Source organism: Hemiscyllium ocellatum, chromosome 1 (genome assembly GCF_020745735.1).
Source record: "Hemiscyllium ocellatum isolate sHemOce1 chromosome 1, sHemOce1.pat.X.cur, whole genome shotgun sequence".
In the NCBI taxonomy this organism is placed as follows: domain Eukaryota; kingdom Metazoa; phylum Chordata; class Chondrichthyes; order Orectolobiformes; family Hemiscylliidae; genus Hemiscyllium; species Hemiscyllium ocellatum.
The window spans coordinates 122,362,149-122,378,519 of record NC_083401.1 but is presented as its reverse complement, the minus strand read 5'-3'; the positions used below and the strand labels follow the sequence as shown (position 1 = coordinate 122,378,519).

Below are 16,371 nucleotides of genomic sequence, written 5' to 3'. Positions count from 1 at the left end.
CAAAGCTAAAATTTGTTGCCCATCCTTAACTTCCTTGAAAAGATGATGATACTTACTTGGTTTTTATCATTTTTGTATCAAAATATTATTTTATTTAAAATTATTTCATCATTTTGTATTGTTGCTTTTTACTGTTTCCTTTGATTTTTAAAATAATTTCAAAGCAAAAAGAGAATCAGAAATCCTATTCCCGATATTCCAGTCAAAACTATTAGACTGATCATTCATTCATAATATATAGAAAAACCTGCTATTTAAAATGGCAAAGTTAAACAACAGTAAATATTTTTTATTATTCATTCACGGGAGGAGGGTATCGCTGGCTAGACCAGCATTTATTGCCCAGAGGACAATTAAGAGTCAACCACCTTGCTGTAGATCTGGATCATCCTAAAGGACATTAGTGAACCAGATGCATTTTCCAACATCACTCTTAATTCCAGATGTTTACTGAAATCAAATTCCACCACCTGCCATGGCACAATTCAAACCAGGATCCCTAGAACATTAGCTTGGTCCCTGAATTAACAATCCAGTGACAATACCACTAGGCCATTGCCTTCCTGTTAATTAAACTGTATTCTCTTCTATTATTTTTAAATGAATTTAAAAAATATTTAGACACATTAGCTTCAATATTAACTCCTCCACAAAAGGTGGAAGAGGGTTGAAATTAAAACATCAAAGATGCTATATGTGACCCTGACATGCTGCAAGTCTTATGGCATTTGAATGAGTCACCGTGGCGAGGTGAGATATTTCATTAACATATTTAAATATGGCATCAAAAATGTAATTTGGACTCCAATTTCAATGTCACTGCCATTGTGCAAGATTCCCGGCTGGCAATATGAAGGAGGAGGAAGCTGGCAACTTGAAAAAATAAGTGCCTTTTCTCAACAATTCTTACGGGAAAGATGTATGAGTGTTCCCTACAGTTCCTCAAGAAAATGTTTGGCATCTCTTATTTGACATCACCTCTTCCTTAACAAGTTACCAGTCTTGTCTCCTCTGTGATTGAAATCCAATGATTTCAATCCTCTCCACCACATTTCCTCTGTGGTGACGTTGATTCTCCCTCCTGACCCACCTGGCACCATAGTTGACCTTCCCATCTCAGTTCTCAGTGTCCCATTGCCAAAGATTTCTCCATCCAGCTACCAGGCAGTCTGTCAGTTGGTTTGGCTGCCACGTGAGAAACAAATCAAAAAAAAGAACTGAGATCCTGCCAGAAAGTTTCTGAAAGGCTCCAATTTCTCCAGCCCTGTTAGATTCTTCCACATTTTCAGGAAACCTTGCACCCTCCCCACTCCCCAGTAAATAACATTCAGATTCTTTACTGAAAGAATTTAAATCAGGAGCTCAAAGGTGGTGATAGATGAAAAGAAATTTCAAAAATATAGTGAGAATCAAATGGAAAACTGGTAATTTACTCTGAGTGCATAAAGTTATCAAATGGAGGAGGTAGGGACATTTTGTAATTATTGAAATGGGAAATGCTTCAGTATTATAAACAAAGATAATTTAAAGGATATGGGGATATTATGTAGATAGTTCTGTCAAAGATTATATCATCTAAATTTTTAGTTTATAGATAACAGGAAAAATTGTTAATCTACAATGATGTGACTGTAATAGTACCAATATAACATTTTTAAAAAATGTTTCCTCGTTTCTCCTCCTATCTTAACACTTTCTCTAGAAAGGTTTCTGGCTTGTAATCCATTCTCATCTATACTTGTGACAGTCAACACATGAGAATTAGGATATTATAAGAATACAAAGTGTGATTCATCCTTCAGTTTACCATTATTCATTGCAAGCTCATGCCTAGCCTTCTTCATTCAATGCAAGTCCATGAACCCGTATCTGAAATTTGTAAGTCACTAATGAGGGATTATACCATGCATGGCACAGTGCACTGGTATAATGTGGAATGATGGAATGGAATGAATTAATGTAAAATACTGAGAAATTAGTTTATGTATTGTCCAAGGAGAGAAAAGCCCACCGACAAACATAGTACTCAACAAGCAAAAGCAATCAATAATACATAAAACCATCTAAAATACAAATTGTTTCAGCAAAAAAATAACAACAATAAATGGATTCTCATTACTGCATTAATATGAATTTTGAAGGTTAAAATAAAAAAAAATACACTAACTACTGATCACAGGGGTGGCATGGAGGTGAGGGTATTAGAATGATAGGGTATTAACCTTCTGAACTGCTACAAATGTCCAAGAGTGAAATTCTGCATCTCTGAGAATGATTAACTGCTGAACAGGTTTATTTGTGCAATCCATCAGCTTGTTCCCAAAGTTGGCAAGAACGTTCAATCCTCCAGCCACCAGCAATCTAGTGTTTGTTCCACTGCTTGATTACTGTAATTAATTTAGGTAAAGTTTTTTAAAAGAGAGATAACAATGCACATACTAATGTGATAATTTGCATAGGTAATTAAGTCATTAGCAAAAACCTGCTGATTGCCAACAAGCCTTAAATTTACCATCTGTTACCAAAGAGTCTGTCACCTATAAACATATTGGAACCTTACAACAATCTGTGCAGAAAATGTTCCAATTTGCCCAGCTGTTATAATAAACAGAATGTCAGCATGGAGGAAGACAGCCTCTTACTAATTAGCAATACACTGATGAATAAACCTACTCATCTCATTAACAGGGAAAAAAATTAATACATATGGGCAAGCAAGTGCTGCAGCTAATCAGAAAAATATGTAGGGACATTGAGTTACAAAAAGATATGATGTAAACAAAAGATTGTTTTAAAGAATACACGCTGTAAAAATAAACAAGAACATGAAAGGCCTGCTAACCTCAATAATACCCACTAGCACCTGAACCAGTTCATTCACACCAATGTCTGCAAAGGACAATAATACAACCTACAACAGAGACTTATCATGTTATAATTGGATAATGGGGCTACCTACAAAAAAGCAGAAATACTACTTGAAAGGTAATGGAAATTTTGTTTAGAAAATGAAAGTAAATATATTGTAAATTATAAGTAGCAGAAGGAATGATGAACTCCGATCCAGTGGTGCCAGATGCATGGATTTGTAGAGGTGGGAGTCTGAGCAGAGGATAGTATAACAAAGGTTTAAGGGATTCTGAGTTCTATAAGTAATAGTACTGAATAAAAAAGTAACGAGGTGCTATTGAACTTTTTAGGGCATTGGTGTGTGCAACCTTTTACAGCAAGGATCTCAGTCAGGGAAAGAGTCCAGAAAAGATTTTCCAGAATAATACTGACATTCAGGAGTGAAAACTATGATTTTAATTCTGGAATATATTTTCACTGGAAAAGAGATGAAAAACAGAGAAACTGAAAAATATTCCAAGGTAGGCGAAACAGGAAGATAAAATAAACCTGTTTCATGCATAATTATTAGAATTTGGTGGCTTTTGAGAGTGTATGAAAAGCAAGAACATAAAAGAATTTAATAACCTTACTCCCACCACCCAACCAACACTCTGACCCAATCAGAATACTCCTCATAGGAGAAAGTGAGGACTGCAGATGCTGGAGATCAGAGCTGAAAAAGGTGTTGCTGGAAAAGTGCAGCAGGTCAGGCAGCATCCAAGGAGCAGGAGAATCGACGTTTCGGGCATAAGCCCTTCTTCAGGAAGAGTTTATGCCCGAAACGTCGATTCTCCTGCTCCTTGGATGCTGCCTGACCTGCTACACTTTTCCAGCAACACATTTTTCAGCTCAGAATACTCCTCACCACTTAACTACCACCTTGATTAACTAGCCCTGAAATTGACAACCCTTTCCAACCTGATTATCTCAACCATCTTATACTCTACCCATCTATCACCTTTTACCCAAAAACCTTACCCAAAACTGTCACTCTACCCACCTGCTATCCTATCAATATAACCACATTCCATCCCTGACATCTGCCAACTTAACCACTGACCTCATCCACCCCACTCATTTGCAAAATTCATATTAGTCATTTAAAATTATCTTTTGGCAGCCAATGCCCTAGTAAATAGCATTGCTTGTTTACCCCTCACCCTGATTCTGCTTATGATCACTCATCATGCAGCAGGCTGCATTTTGAGTGGAAGATACAGTACAATAAACTACAAGCCACTGCTGAATCTGGGAGAAGTGTTTAGGGCCTTTGAGTGAAGAAATGGGAGGTAGAAGGGTCAAGGCTGCATCTCCTGAGTATGCATGGGTAGTGCTTTGGGAAGGAGAATGTTTGTTCAGGACAGGTGAAGAATGGACCAGTATGAATGGACAAATGATCACTTGATCCCCCTTGAAAGGAAATGGCAAGGGATGTATTTGTTCCTGAAATAATGCTGGAGGTGGCAAAGGTATTGAAAGAAGATTCATTAAATACAGAAACTTGTGAGATGGATAATAAGAGGTTGTCTATCCTCATACACGAAGGGAGGAAGGAAAGGAATGAGTGAGAGCAGAAATGTAGGAAATGGGGCAGTCACTTATCCTGTCAATTAAAATGGGTGGGTAATACTTGGTTGAGGAAATATAGACATATCAGAAGTGCTAGTGAAGTCACGTCTGAACAGACATGATGGAAGCAGGGTGTGAGAAAGTGTTGCTGAACTTTCTGAGGGCTTATTGTGGATATCTGATGATAGCCTATCATCAGAAATGGAGACAGCAAATTCAAGGAAGGAAAGTATCTGAGTTGGATGATGTGAATGTAAGAGAAAGGTGCAAATTGTAGATAAAGTAGATGAATCTTTTCAGTTTCAGCTGAGAATAGGAAATGGCATCAGTATTATCATTTGTGTACCAAAAAAAGGGTTAAGGTTTGGAGGCTTAAACAGATGTAGAGCAAGAAACATTCCCCATACTCAGAAAAAGTGATGCACAGTGAGGACCCATCGAAGTCTCAATATTGATATAGTTTCTTTGGAGCAGATGAGTGGAGTTAAATGGGAAGCTGTTCAATGTGACAATACATTCCACCAAGTGGAGGACACTGGTAGGAAATGAACAACAAAAAGTGGATAGCCATCTGACCACTTTAGTGGGATAATGATAGAGAGAGTAAAGACTGGAGGCGTTAGAATCAGGAAATTTTAAACTGTCCAACAGGGTATTGAAGTATCATGACTGTTGCCAGGATTTTGTTCTTCCTTCACCCACCATCCCCACCTTCCATTTCATTAGCACCCATTACATTTTTGACTTTTCTCAATTTCACTGAAGATCATTTACTTGATGTTAAAATGGTTTCTTTCTCCACAGATGCTGTCTAAACTGTTGACTATTTCTAGCATTCACACTATTTTACTTTTGTGTTTTACTTCTTATTATAAAAGTTGCTGTTAACTCTGAAATCATATATAATTGGCATCACACAGATAGTAAATTTGTGGCAGAGAGGCTTTATGCACCTGGAATACAGACTGGAATGTTGGGGGTTTAGCCCCTTTAATTTTCTGTCCTTCACCAACACCTGAGGTAAATGCAGGTTTCTTATAGATTTTGAATAACATTGCTTTCAATCGAGTTGTGATGTGAAAAATTGCTGGAACTCCATTTTGCCATGATATACTGTCTCTGTATATGTATGTGTATGACCCAAAGAAACCAAGAGCTTGCTTTGACTTTTTTATATAATTCATTTATGGGATGTGGACATTGCTGGCTCAGCCAGCATTTATTGCCCAATCCGGATTGCCCAGATAGCAGTTAAGGATGACAATTTCCTTCCATAAAGGACATTCGTGAACCAGATGGGTTTTTGCTAATATTGACAATGGTTTCACAAACATCATCATCATAATTTGACTCAATTTCAGATTTTCTTTCTGGCTGGATTTGAACTCAGGTCCCCAGAACATTGCCTCAGTATCTGGATTAATAGTCTAGCAATAACACCACTCGGCCATTGCCTCCCCTATTTAGCTATGGTTAGATTAGCCCTACCCCTTACCATTGTTTATATGTAATATTAAACAGCCTTAACCAGATAAATAGTCAAAATCAAATTACTGATCATTGTATAAATTCCTGATTTGTGTTTAAATCTGAGAATTCAACTGATAAATTCAATGGCAAGAATCCATCAAAGACAAATAATCAGCTGGTAAAGGTCACGACCAGCTGCATAAAACATTTAAAAAAAGGAAATGATCGGCACAGAAGCAACTGTGAACTGATCAGTATTGTAAATGTGAAAACAAGACCATCAGGCATATACAATTAGCAATGGCTTTATGTTGATCCAGATGATCATAAGTTGAATGTCTCAACCATTACCATAGAATTATTTCAGGACCAATATCTCAGTTATTCACTCATTGGTTAATTGCAAAATAAGCATGATGATGATCCTGAGAAAGCAATCTGTTTGTACCAAGAGATTACTAACTATATGTAAATGAATACTTTTCGTGAATATTTTTAGTTTCATGCTGATGTTCACTTACATGCAATTTCAACAATCAATGAAGATTTATGGTCAGGAGCAGAAACCTTGGCTGAAGATTTCCTTAATACTGTGTCAAGATAAACCACCCCTCCTTGATCTGATTGTAGACTTTCAGGTGTTCCCCAATGCCTCTTCAGGTGGGTGGAGCTACATTAGCTCGTTTCATTCTGACATATTTAATTGTAGCCTAAGAATCATCTACAATGACTTCCACTTCCACTTGTGCACTCTTAACTCAGTATTGTCCAAGGATCTATCCTTGACCCCCTCCTAACTCTCATCTTCACCCTGTCCCCTTGGTGTTATTCAGAGTCAGTCAGTATGTGCTGATGACATCCAACTCAACTCATCACTGCCATTTATTGAAGTCTCTGCTTGTATGACATCTAGTACTGGATGCACAGAATTGAAACGTTCCTCATCCACCGAATCTACTTCTCTCCCTAACAATTTTTTTTAACTTGTTTGTGAGATTTCTTATTGCTGTTGAGCAGGGTGCGTGAGCCACCTTCTTGAATTTCTGCAGCCCTTGTATTTTAGGTACTACCACAATGCTATCAGGATAGAAGCAATAAGATTTTGATCCAGTATCAACAAAGGAATGGCAATAGAGTTCCAGGTCAGGGTGGTGAGTGATTTGGTGAGGAAATTGCAGATGATGGTGCTTCCAAGCATTTGCTCATCTTGTTATTACAGATGGTAACGGCTGCAGCTTTGGTAAATGGTATCAGAGTAGACATAGCTAATTATTGCAATGCAGTAGTAGAGTGAATTAACGTTTAAGTTGGTATGTGGAATGCTGATGAAGCAGGTTGCATTCTCTTGGATGGCATTGCTGTTGGGGCTGTATTCATCCAATTTGTGATGAAATCCCTTTCATTTAATATGAATGTGGGCTGTGCATGCCAGCGAACTGTGTAAATAGTAACATTCAGGGAAATGGATGATCCAATATTTGCTATATTTGATTGCCACAATCATGCCTGGAACAAGGTTAGGGCTTGTTGAATGGTTTCTAAGAAGTCAGTTAAAATATTTCAAGGGTCAAAAACATGTAGATTTAATAAATGAGTTTGAGAGAGAGAACGAGAAGTAAGTTCCAAAGCAAGAGGAGTGTTGTTTGATGTGCTGTTCAGATGGTGACTGAAGGCCACTGATTCTGTGTAGTTGGGATTCAGCAAGAAGCCCCAGGAGTTGTTTGATGCAGTTAGGACTCAGGAGAAGACCTGAGAGTCAGTAGATACAGCCAAATATTAGGATTGAGAGCTCAGCAGAACTCCTGGGAGACATAAGGTCTCACAGGAACACCGTGAACAATTAATAGTTCAATGCAGCAGATAACAGAATTCCATAAGCAGTATTTGCTTAGTGCAGCTACAAATATTACAGCTCGAAGAAATCTTTTCTTTTAAAGTTGCAGACCAGCTGAGCATGAAGGGAGTGAAGACTTCCTGTTGATGAATCTCATTGAGCGACTTAATGGCCACCTGGGTTTAATCAACTCAGAGACCGTTTGTTTATTAAGAACAAATGCATTCTTTAGATAATTGGCAAAACTGATTAACAACTAAGCTACAATGCAAAACTAAATTATATCTCCTTTCATCCAAACATACAGACACATTCATACACAGACTGGACAAGGCAAAGCTTTGAAAAGACATTAAGGACAGGAAAATAGGGAAAAAAACAACACTCTTTTGATCAAAAGTCCAAATTAAAGTTGACCACTCTCACTCCCTCTGGTTTCTTCTCTAGAAGATCAACTTTCTGCTGGTCCCAGAATAATGGAAGATGTCAGTTTAGGTGGAAGGTCAAGTTTTTGGACTGAATTAATAGTTCATATTCAGCATTTGTGAGGATATTAGGATGCTGTTGAGTTCTGGTTCCCAGAAAATACTTCGCTGAGATATCTCTTCAAAGGATTACCTTTTACTCAGAGACAAAGATGTTTCCCTCCTGCCAACTTCCTTCCAACTCCCACATTTCAAGACGGACAGAATTTGCTATTTCCAAATTGAAGATCCTTTTCCAACTGACCTGACAGCATCCTAATCTATGGCAAATCAAAACAAAAGTCTTAGAGACTGTTGCTAGACATCGATCAGCACAGGTCCTCTTGCCAAACTCTGTTTGTCTAACAATAAAGGATATGAGAGCAATCTCTGAGACAGGTTTGAAAAGTTATGCTAGACACTGCATTCTAAAACTAACTGCTTTTCCAGTAAATGGCAGATAATCCACAGTTCACTTTGATATTTTGGTGCATGCATGTATGTGTATATGTGCACGTGTATGTATGTGTTTGTGCTTCTAACAGGAATCCTGCTGTGAGTAACTCATTTCCTGACTTCACAAAGTCTATTCACTATCTATCAAGGCACAGATCAGAATGTGATGGAATACTCCCTATTTGTCTAGATGAATGCAGCTCCAAAGACACTCAAAAAGCCGGACATCATCCAGAACACAGGAACATACTGGAACCATCTACTTTTGCCTTAAAAATATTCAAAGATGCTGCTTCCACCATCTTTTTAGGAAGACCTTCCCAAAGACTCAGTCATCTGAAAAAAAAACTCACCTAATCTCTGTGTTAAATGGGTGACCCTGATTTTTAAATGGTGATGCTTGTTCTAGATTCTCCCACAAGAGGAAACATCCTTTAAAGTCTGGTTGAAGATTTGTAGCTCGGGTGTCCGTTGTTGTGGTTCTGTTTGCCGAGCTGGAAGTTTTTGCTGCAAACGTTTCGTTCCCTGGCTAGGGAACATCATCAGTGCTATTGGAGCCTCCTGTGAAGCGCTGCTTTGATGTTTCTTCCGGTATTTATAGTGGTTTGTTCTTGCCGCTTCCGGGTGTCAGTTTCAGCTGTAGTAGTTTGTATGTGGGGTCCAGGTCGATGTGTCTGTTGATGGATGTTCTTGCCGCTTCCGGGTGTCAGTTTCAGCTGTAGTGGTTTGTATATGGGGTCCAGGTCCATGTGTCTATTAATGGAGTTTGTGGATGAATGCCATGCCTCTAGGAATTCCCTGGCTGTTCTCTGTCTGGCTTGTCCTATGATGGTAGTGTTTTCCCAGTCAAATTCATGTTCCTGGTTGTCTGAGTGTATGGCTACTAGGGATAGCTGGTCGTGTCGTTTTGTGGCTAGCTGATGTTCATGGATGCGGATTGTTAGCTGTCTTCCTGTTTGTCCTATATAGTGTTTTGTGCAGTCCTTGCATGGTATTTTGTAAACTACGTTAGTTTGGCTCGTGCTGGTTATTGGGTCCTTTGTTCTAGTGAGTTGTTGTCTGAGTGTGGAAGTTGGCTTGTGTGCTGTTATGAGTCCTAAGGTCGCAGTAGTCAGCTATCCCTAGTAGCCATACACTCAGACAACCAGGAACATGAATTTGACTGGGAAAACACTACCATCATAGGACAAGCCAGACAGAGAACAGCCAGGGAATTCCTAGAGGCATGGCATTCATCCACAAACTCCATTAATAGACACATGGACCTGGACCCCATATACAAACCACTACAGCTGAAACTGACACCCGGAAGCGGCAAGAACATCCATCAACAGACACATCGACCTGGACCCCACATACAAACTACTACAGCTGAAACTGACACCCGGAAGCGGCAAGAACAAACCACTATAAATACCGGAAGAAACATCAAAGCAGCGCTTCACAGGAGGCTCCAATAGCACTGATGATGTTCCCTAGCCAGGGAACGAAACATTTGCAGCAAAAACTTCCAGCTCGGCGAACAGAACCACAACAGGAAACATCCTCTCCACATTACTTTGTCGAGATGCCTGAGGACCTTTTATGCCAAGTTACCTCTTACTCTTCTAAATTAGAGTGGTTATGAGCCCAGCCTATCCTACATTTCTTCAAGACAATCCTCTCATTCAGGTATTATTCTGAAAACCTTCTCTGAATTGTCTTCAGTGAAGTTCCACCCTTCCTTCAATAGGGTGACCAAATTACACCATACACCAAATGAGTTTTCATCAGTGACCTGTACAGCAAAACCATAACATCTTCTTCATACTTGACTTTTCTACCTATCTTTGTGTCATCAGCAAATTTGGAAATCATATTTTCCTTCCCTTTACTTATGTCATTTATATAAATTGGAAACAGTTGAGGATTCAGCTTCGATTTCTGTGACAGACCGTTCATTACATCTTCCCGACATGAAAAAGATCCATTTACTTCTACTCTCTGATTCCTGTTAGTCAGCCAACCTGATATCTGTTACCCCCTACACTGTGAGCTTTCCTTTTTTACAATAACCTTTGATGTGCCACCCTTTCAACCAAGAAATCCAAATACAATTCACCGACAGCCACCCTTTACTATAGCACAAGTCCTCTTCAAAGAATTCCAATAGACTGGTCAATCACAATTTCCCTTCCACAAAACCATGCTGACGCTCCCTAATTACCTTGACCTTATGTAAATGTCCAGCTATAAATTTTTAAATAACAACTCCTGTGACAGATTTACCTATGGCTTATTTTAAGCTAACTGGGCTGTAGTTTAATATTTTCTGTCTCCCTCACTTTTTGAATAAAGATGTTAAACGTGCCAACTTTCAATCTAATGGGACCGTCCCCAGATCAAGAGATTTTTGAAAAATTAAAACCAATACATTAACTATTGCAGCAGGTCTGGCAGCAAATTAGAGATAACGTTTCAGTAAAGTTACGCTTCCTCAGAAGTGAGGAAATGTCATTTGACCCGAAATGTTAACTCTGATTTCTCTCCACAGATGTTCCCAGATCTGCGAGCTTTTCCAGCAATTTTCTTTTCTCTGATTTACAGCATCTATAATTCTTTCAGTTTTTACATTCTTTACATTCTACACATTTTACTATCTCAGTAACCACTTTTTAAAAATCAATTAAATGACCCAGATACCTGTCAACCTGCAGCTCCAACAGTTTACTCAGTATCTTTTTTTAGTGATTGTGATTTTTCTGAATCCCTCTTTCAAGACATTTCCTGACTTACTTGTGCTTCTGTCATGTTGCTTGGATTCTCTACACTGCAGACCAATGCAAAATACATTTAACAATTCATCTACCATTTCCTTATTATCTATTATGAATTATCCAGTCTCACTTGCTTTGGAGGAATACTGACTTTGTTAACTCCTTTTCTAAACATATCAATAGAAATTCTTATCATGTCTTTATATTTCTGGCTAGCTTTCTCTCATACTTTAACTTTTCCTTGATTACTGATTTTTTGGAGCATTCTTTTCTGCTTTTAATATTCTGTCCAATTTTCAGACCTGCCACCTGTCTTTGTGTAACGTTGTAGCCATACTGTAACAGCTTGGCTAAGTAAGCGGATAATTCTGAAATAATTCTTCACTGTCAGCATATCATCAGAGTTCATGGCCTTTGCTGTATCCATTGTGAATTGAATTGAATTGAATTGAATTGAATTGAATTGAACTGAACTGAACTGAACTGAACTGAACAGAACTGAACTGAACTGAACAGAACAGAATTGAATGGAATTAAGACCACCATCAGTGATGCCGGGAATCTCAGAAATAGATGAGATAGCTTACTCACTCAGAATGTCAGGCTGAAGATGACTGCAAATACTTTTGCCTTGTGGCTTAGGTTGATTTACAGGATTCCTCAACATCGAGGATGGGAAAATTCATACAGCATTCTCCTCTGGTTAGCTGTTTAATTATCCACCATAATTCCTAAATGGCTACAGCAGGACTGTTGGAGCTTTGAGTTAATCTATTCCATGTAGGATTGCTTAACTCTGTCAATTGCATGCTGCTTCATCTGTTTGACTTGCATGTAATCCCGTGCTGTAACGGTACCGCATTGGCACCTTATTTTTATGTATGCATGGTGCTGCTCTCATGGTGCTACTACTCTCCTTTTGAAACAGGGTTAATACTCTGATTTGATAGTAATGGCAGAGTGAGAATAGTACCAGAAAATGAGGCTGAATAAAATTCTTGTGTTGCTGTTGGCAGACAGTTCTTCACCTTTAGCCAGTTTTGAGCAGTTGATACTGAGTCTATCTCATTTTGTATGGTAATAGTGCCACACAACATAGACGATGTCCCCAGTGTCAAAATGAGTTTGTCTCCACAAGGCCATGTGATAGTTAGTCCTACCGATTCCATCTGCAACAGGTGGACTGGTGAGGACATGGATTGTTCTCTCAGCCCTGGTCTAGGCCAGGTCCAGTCTAGCAGATAATTCCCGAACCAGCTTGGTCCACAGTTGCACTACATATCTTGTTGGTTATACTGAAGTCCTCTATCTGCTATACATTTTGTTCCCTTTCTCCTCTTAGCGGTTCTATCAAGTGGCATTCAATATGAATCAGTATTAACATGAAGCTAATTTGTTGGCTGAAGTAGGTCACAGCTGACAATCAAGAAGAAATTTCCTTTCTATCTGGCATCAATATTCAAGCCTGGAGTTAATGTTAGAGAACCTGCGGTGACACTCTCCTGACTGTACACTGTGTCACCGTCTCTGAGATGATAATAGAGAAGTCTTGGACATTGGCTGGACAGCAAGGTACAAGTAATTTCTGTAGGGTGTGATTGGATGAGTATAATTATGTCAGGATGTTGCTTGACTGTGGGACAGCTCTTCCGATTTTGGCATAAATCCCAATTATTAGTCTTGAGATCTTTGAAGAGCTACCTGGGTGGGTTGCCTTTTATACCTTCAGGATGAATTTGACAAACTGACTGACTTACTAATTCATCTCAGGGGCAGTTGATGGTCCAGACTAAGTAGGGATGGCAGATTTTCTTCCTTGAAAGAAAATAGTGAGCCAGATGGGTTTTTCCAACAATCCAAAAGCTTCAACATAATGAATGAGACTCATATCTTTGAATACAGGTATTGAATTAGAATTCTCTAGCTATTAATGGGCGCTACGGTGGCACAATGGTTAGCACTGCTGCCTCACAGTGCCAGGGATCCGAGTTCAATTTTCACCTCAGGCAACTGTCTGTGTAGAGTTTGCACATTCTCCCCGTGTCTGCGTAGGTTTCCTCCAGGTGCTCCAGTTTCCTCCCACCGTCCAAAAATGTGCAGGTTAGGTGCATTGGCCATGCTGAATTACCTGTAGTGTTACGTAAAGGGGTAAATGTAGGGGAATGGGTCTGGGTGGGTTGCTCTTCGGAGGGTCGGTGTGGACTTGTTGGGCCGAAGGACCTGTTTCCACACTGTAAATAAGTAATCTGATTTGAATTTATGGCTCCAGTGCACTAGCCAGGGCCACTGAACCAAAAAAACCCAGCACCACCATCATCTTGCTACCATTCTGATACTCTGAGATTGAATCAGACTGTTCATAAGCACAATAATATAGCTGACCCCAAGATGAGCTCCCAACTGCACATATCCATCATGGTTATGTACTTGAGGGACTATAACCAACTAGGTTACAGACCAAGAACAACAAGAAGGAATTGGGCTAGATAATTGTTTTTTGTTGCAACAAATGGGCTGAAAAGCCTCGTCTGTGCCGTAAGCTTTTAGTAAGATCATCTTTTCTCATTTCTATAACGTGACCTAAGTCCATCCTATATCAAGTCGTCCAATGCTTAAACCCACACCCATGTCATAGATACCTCCATTTGTGGCTTCAAGCCATTCTTCAAAGTTATACTTGCTGTAAACTTGAGGTCATCCAAAACTTCACATGCTAACTTGCACCAAGTAGCATTCAAACATCATCTGGGTCTTTGTGACCTACACTGGGTTTGGTTTTGAAATGCCTCACTTTAAAAATGGTCATCATTTGTTTTCAAATCCCTTCACGGTGTTGTTTCTCTCATTCAAAAGATTTGTCAATTTTAAACATTCCTGCATTAATTGTCTGCTTTCTGCAGCCAAGTCCTAAACTCTGGAAATCGCTTCCTAAATCTTTATACCCTCCTACCTTCTTTTCTCCTAAACATCTATACTTTGGTAAAGCCTGATCAAATGCCCTAATATCTCTCATGTGGCTTGGTGTCTTATTATGCATTACAACTCTCTGTGAAGCAACTTAAGCCTTTTTATATTGCATTTAAGATAATTTGATATAAATACAGTTGTCTTCTCTGTTTTCCTAAAGATGCTGCCACGAATTATAACACCCGACTATCCTGGCTTATAAGAGCTATTCCATTATGGAGAGGGGGATATAATTTGGGAACTTTTGTGTGTATTTCTCAGCTACATGCTGAGTGAATATATTTTAAAATAAAAAACATTTTCTCTGTCTTTGTCCCTACTGTATATCTGGGGATTTACCTGTTCTGGAGCAGTGGAAGACGACATCTAGGATGTCATGTGGAGCCGTTGTGTTGAACTGTGCGAAGAGGACGCTGACATTTCAGGAGGAGCCACCACGGGGGAGACGCTGTCCTGAAGGACGTGGATGAAGCCCTGCTGGAGCTGCTGCCAGAGGAGGGAGGATACCGTGGGTCTCGATTACATTGTTGGAGCCGCTTATTAAAAAAATAATTTTAGTTTTTTTCAGTTTTTAATGTTTGCCTGTGCGTCTTTTCTTTTTAATTGCTCTGCGGTGTCTTGTTACAATCTTTTATAACTGGGATTTAGTGAAGGTCGTAAATGCATGAGATGCGGCTGCTTTCGGGATAGTATTTGAATGCTAATTTCTGGATTCAGATATCATTGTGGAACATGAAGGTATTGAGGAGCAGGCTTAGAGGAGTTCCATCATTTTTCATTTTTAAGAATTTTGCAGTTCAGCCCTTTTTTTTAAACTGTGCTAAATCAATACGGAGCACATTGTCTTATTTGGGAGCTAGAATTTGAGATTGGTGAATCGCCTATCTGAGATTATTGAAGAAATAAAAGCAGACCCATGGAAGAAAACAAGTCAGCATTAATCTTGTATTATCACATGCTACCACTGTTCACAACTGTGGTTTTGTATATGGTTTATTTTTACAAAGTTTTTTTTAGAGAAGAAAGGATTACAGAATTTACAAAGTTACCAAGCCACTTTTGCTGTTACAAAGTTAGTTTTGTTTTCCATTCAGTTTTATGAACTTGGGAATAATTTATTTCATATAAAGCACAGGTGCTGATGGAACAAAGCAATATACCAGGCAGACACTATTGGAGAAGACTGATTTAGAAGACTTGAGTTGAAAGAGACCTGGGCAGAGCTGGATGAAAATGTGACAGGTTGTAATTACATTTGAATTATTTTCTGCTTCTAAGCACATAAAGATTACTGAGAAAGGCAGGCACAACAAAGAGGTTTAATACAATCCTATTAACAATGTATTTTGTTGAAGTAACTAATGGATAAATTAACACAGAATGTACACAGTAGTGAAAGGAGATGCTTACAGGTACCTGACTGGAGAGACTGAAGTTCCCTGCAGGGCTCTTTTTCTTGCTGTTTGTACTGTTGGTATTTCCTACACTGCTGTTTGAGGTGCTGCTTGCTGAATTCTTCCTCTTTCTTCGTTTGTTCGTCTGTTGTCTGGTAGGTTCCGCTGCACAAAATAAAACAAAAAAAGGGCAAAAAGGATCAGAATCAGAGTGTTGGTATGATACTAATGTTCCAGGGCTCCAAACAGATTATATTTTGTCTTTTCCTAACTGACTGAATATGAGGAGCTGCTATGTCAAGTGCAACATGTTGCAGGTACATATTGCATAAAGCTTTAGAATTCTGTCCAGTCAAACTAAAACACATGGGTTCTATCTCCTTACATTGTCTCAAAAATGAATACCCTTTATTGTGTTCACTAACTTAAGAAATATGTAATTAACTTAAGCTGGGCAGTCTTTAAAAGTTTCCATCATTTGAAACCACCAAAGCCAGAAGAAAGAGTTGAAGATTATCATTCTTTCAATTCCTGGATGTTTGTTGGGAGTGGTTGGCCATTTCAGTTTT

General features: G+C 38.9%; 1 protein-coding gene across 9 annotated transcripts in view; it reads right to left on the bottom strand.

The window, feature by feature from the left end:
- LOC132819809 (LIM domain-binding protein 2) overlaps window positions 1-16,371 on the bottom strand; it is a 292,986-nt gene that overhangs the window by 17,986 nt on the left and 258,629 nt on the right. For 4 of the 9 annotated variants that reach the window (XM_060831638.1, XM_060831677.1, XM_060831608.1 and 1 more), the window contains one exon: window positions 15,819-15,967. In XM_060831638.1, the coding sequence (XP_060687621.1) occupies window positions 15,819-15,967 (149 nt within the window). Of the gene's footprint in view, window positions 1-14,747; window positions 14,945-15,818; window positions 15,968-16,371 lie in introns of all 9 variants that reach the window. The other 5 variants (XM_060831683.1, XM_060831618.1, XM_060831658.1 and 2 more) reach the window with 4 other exon arrangements.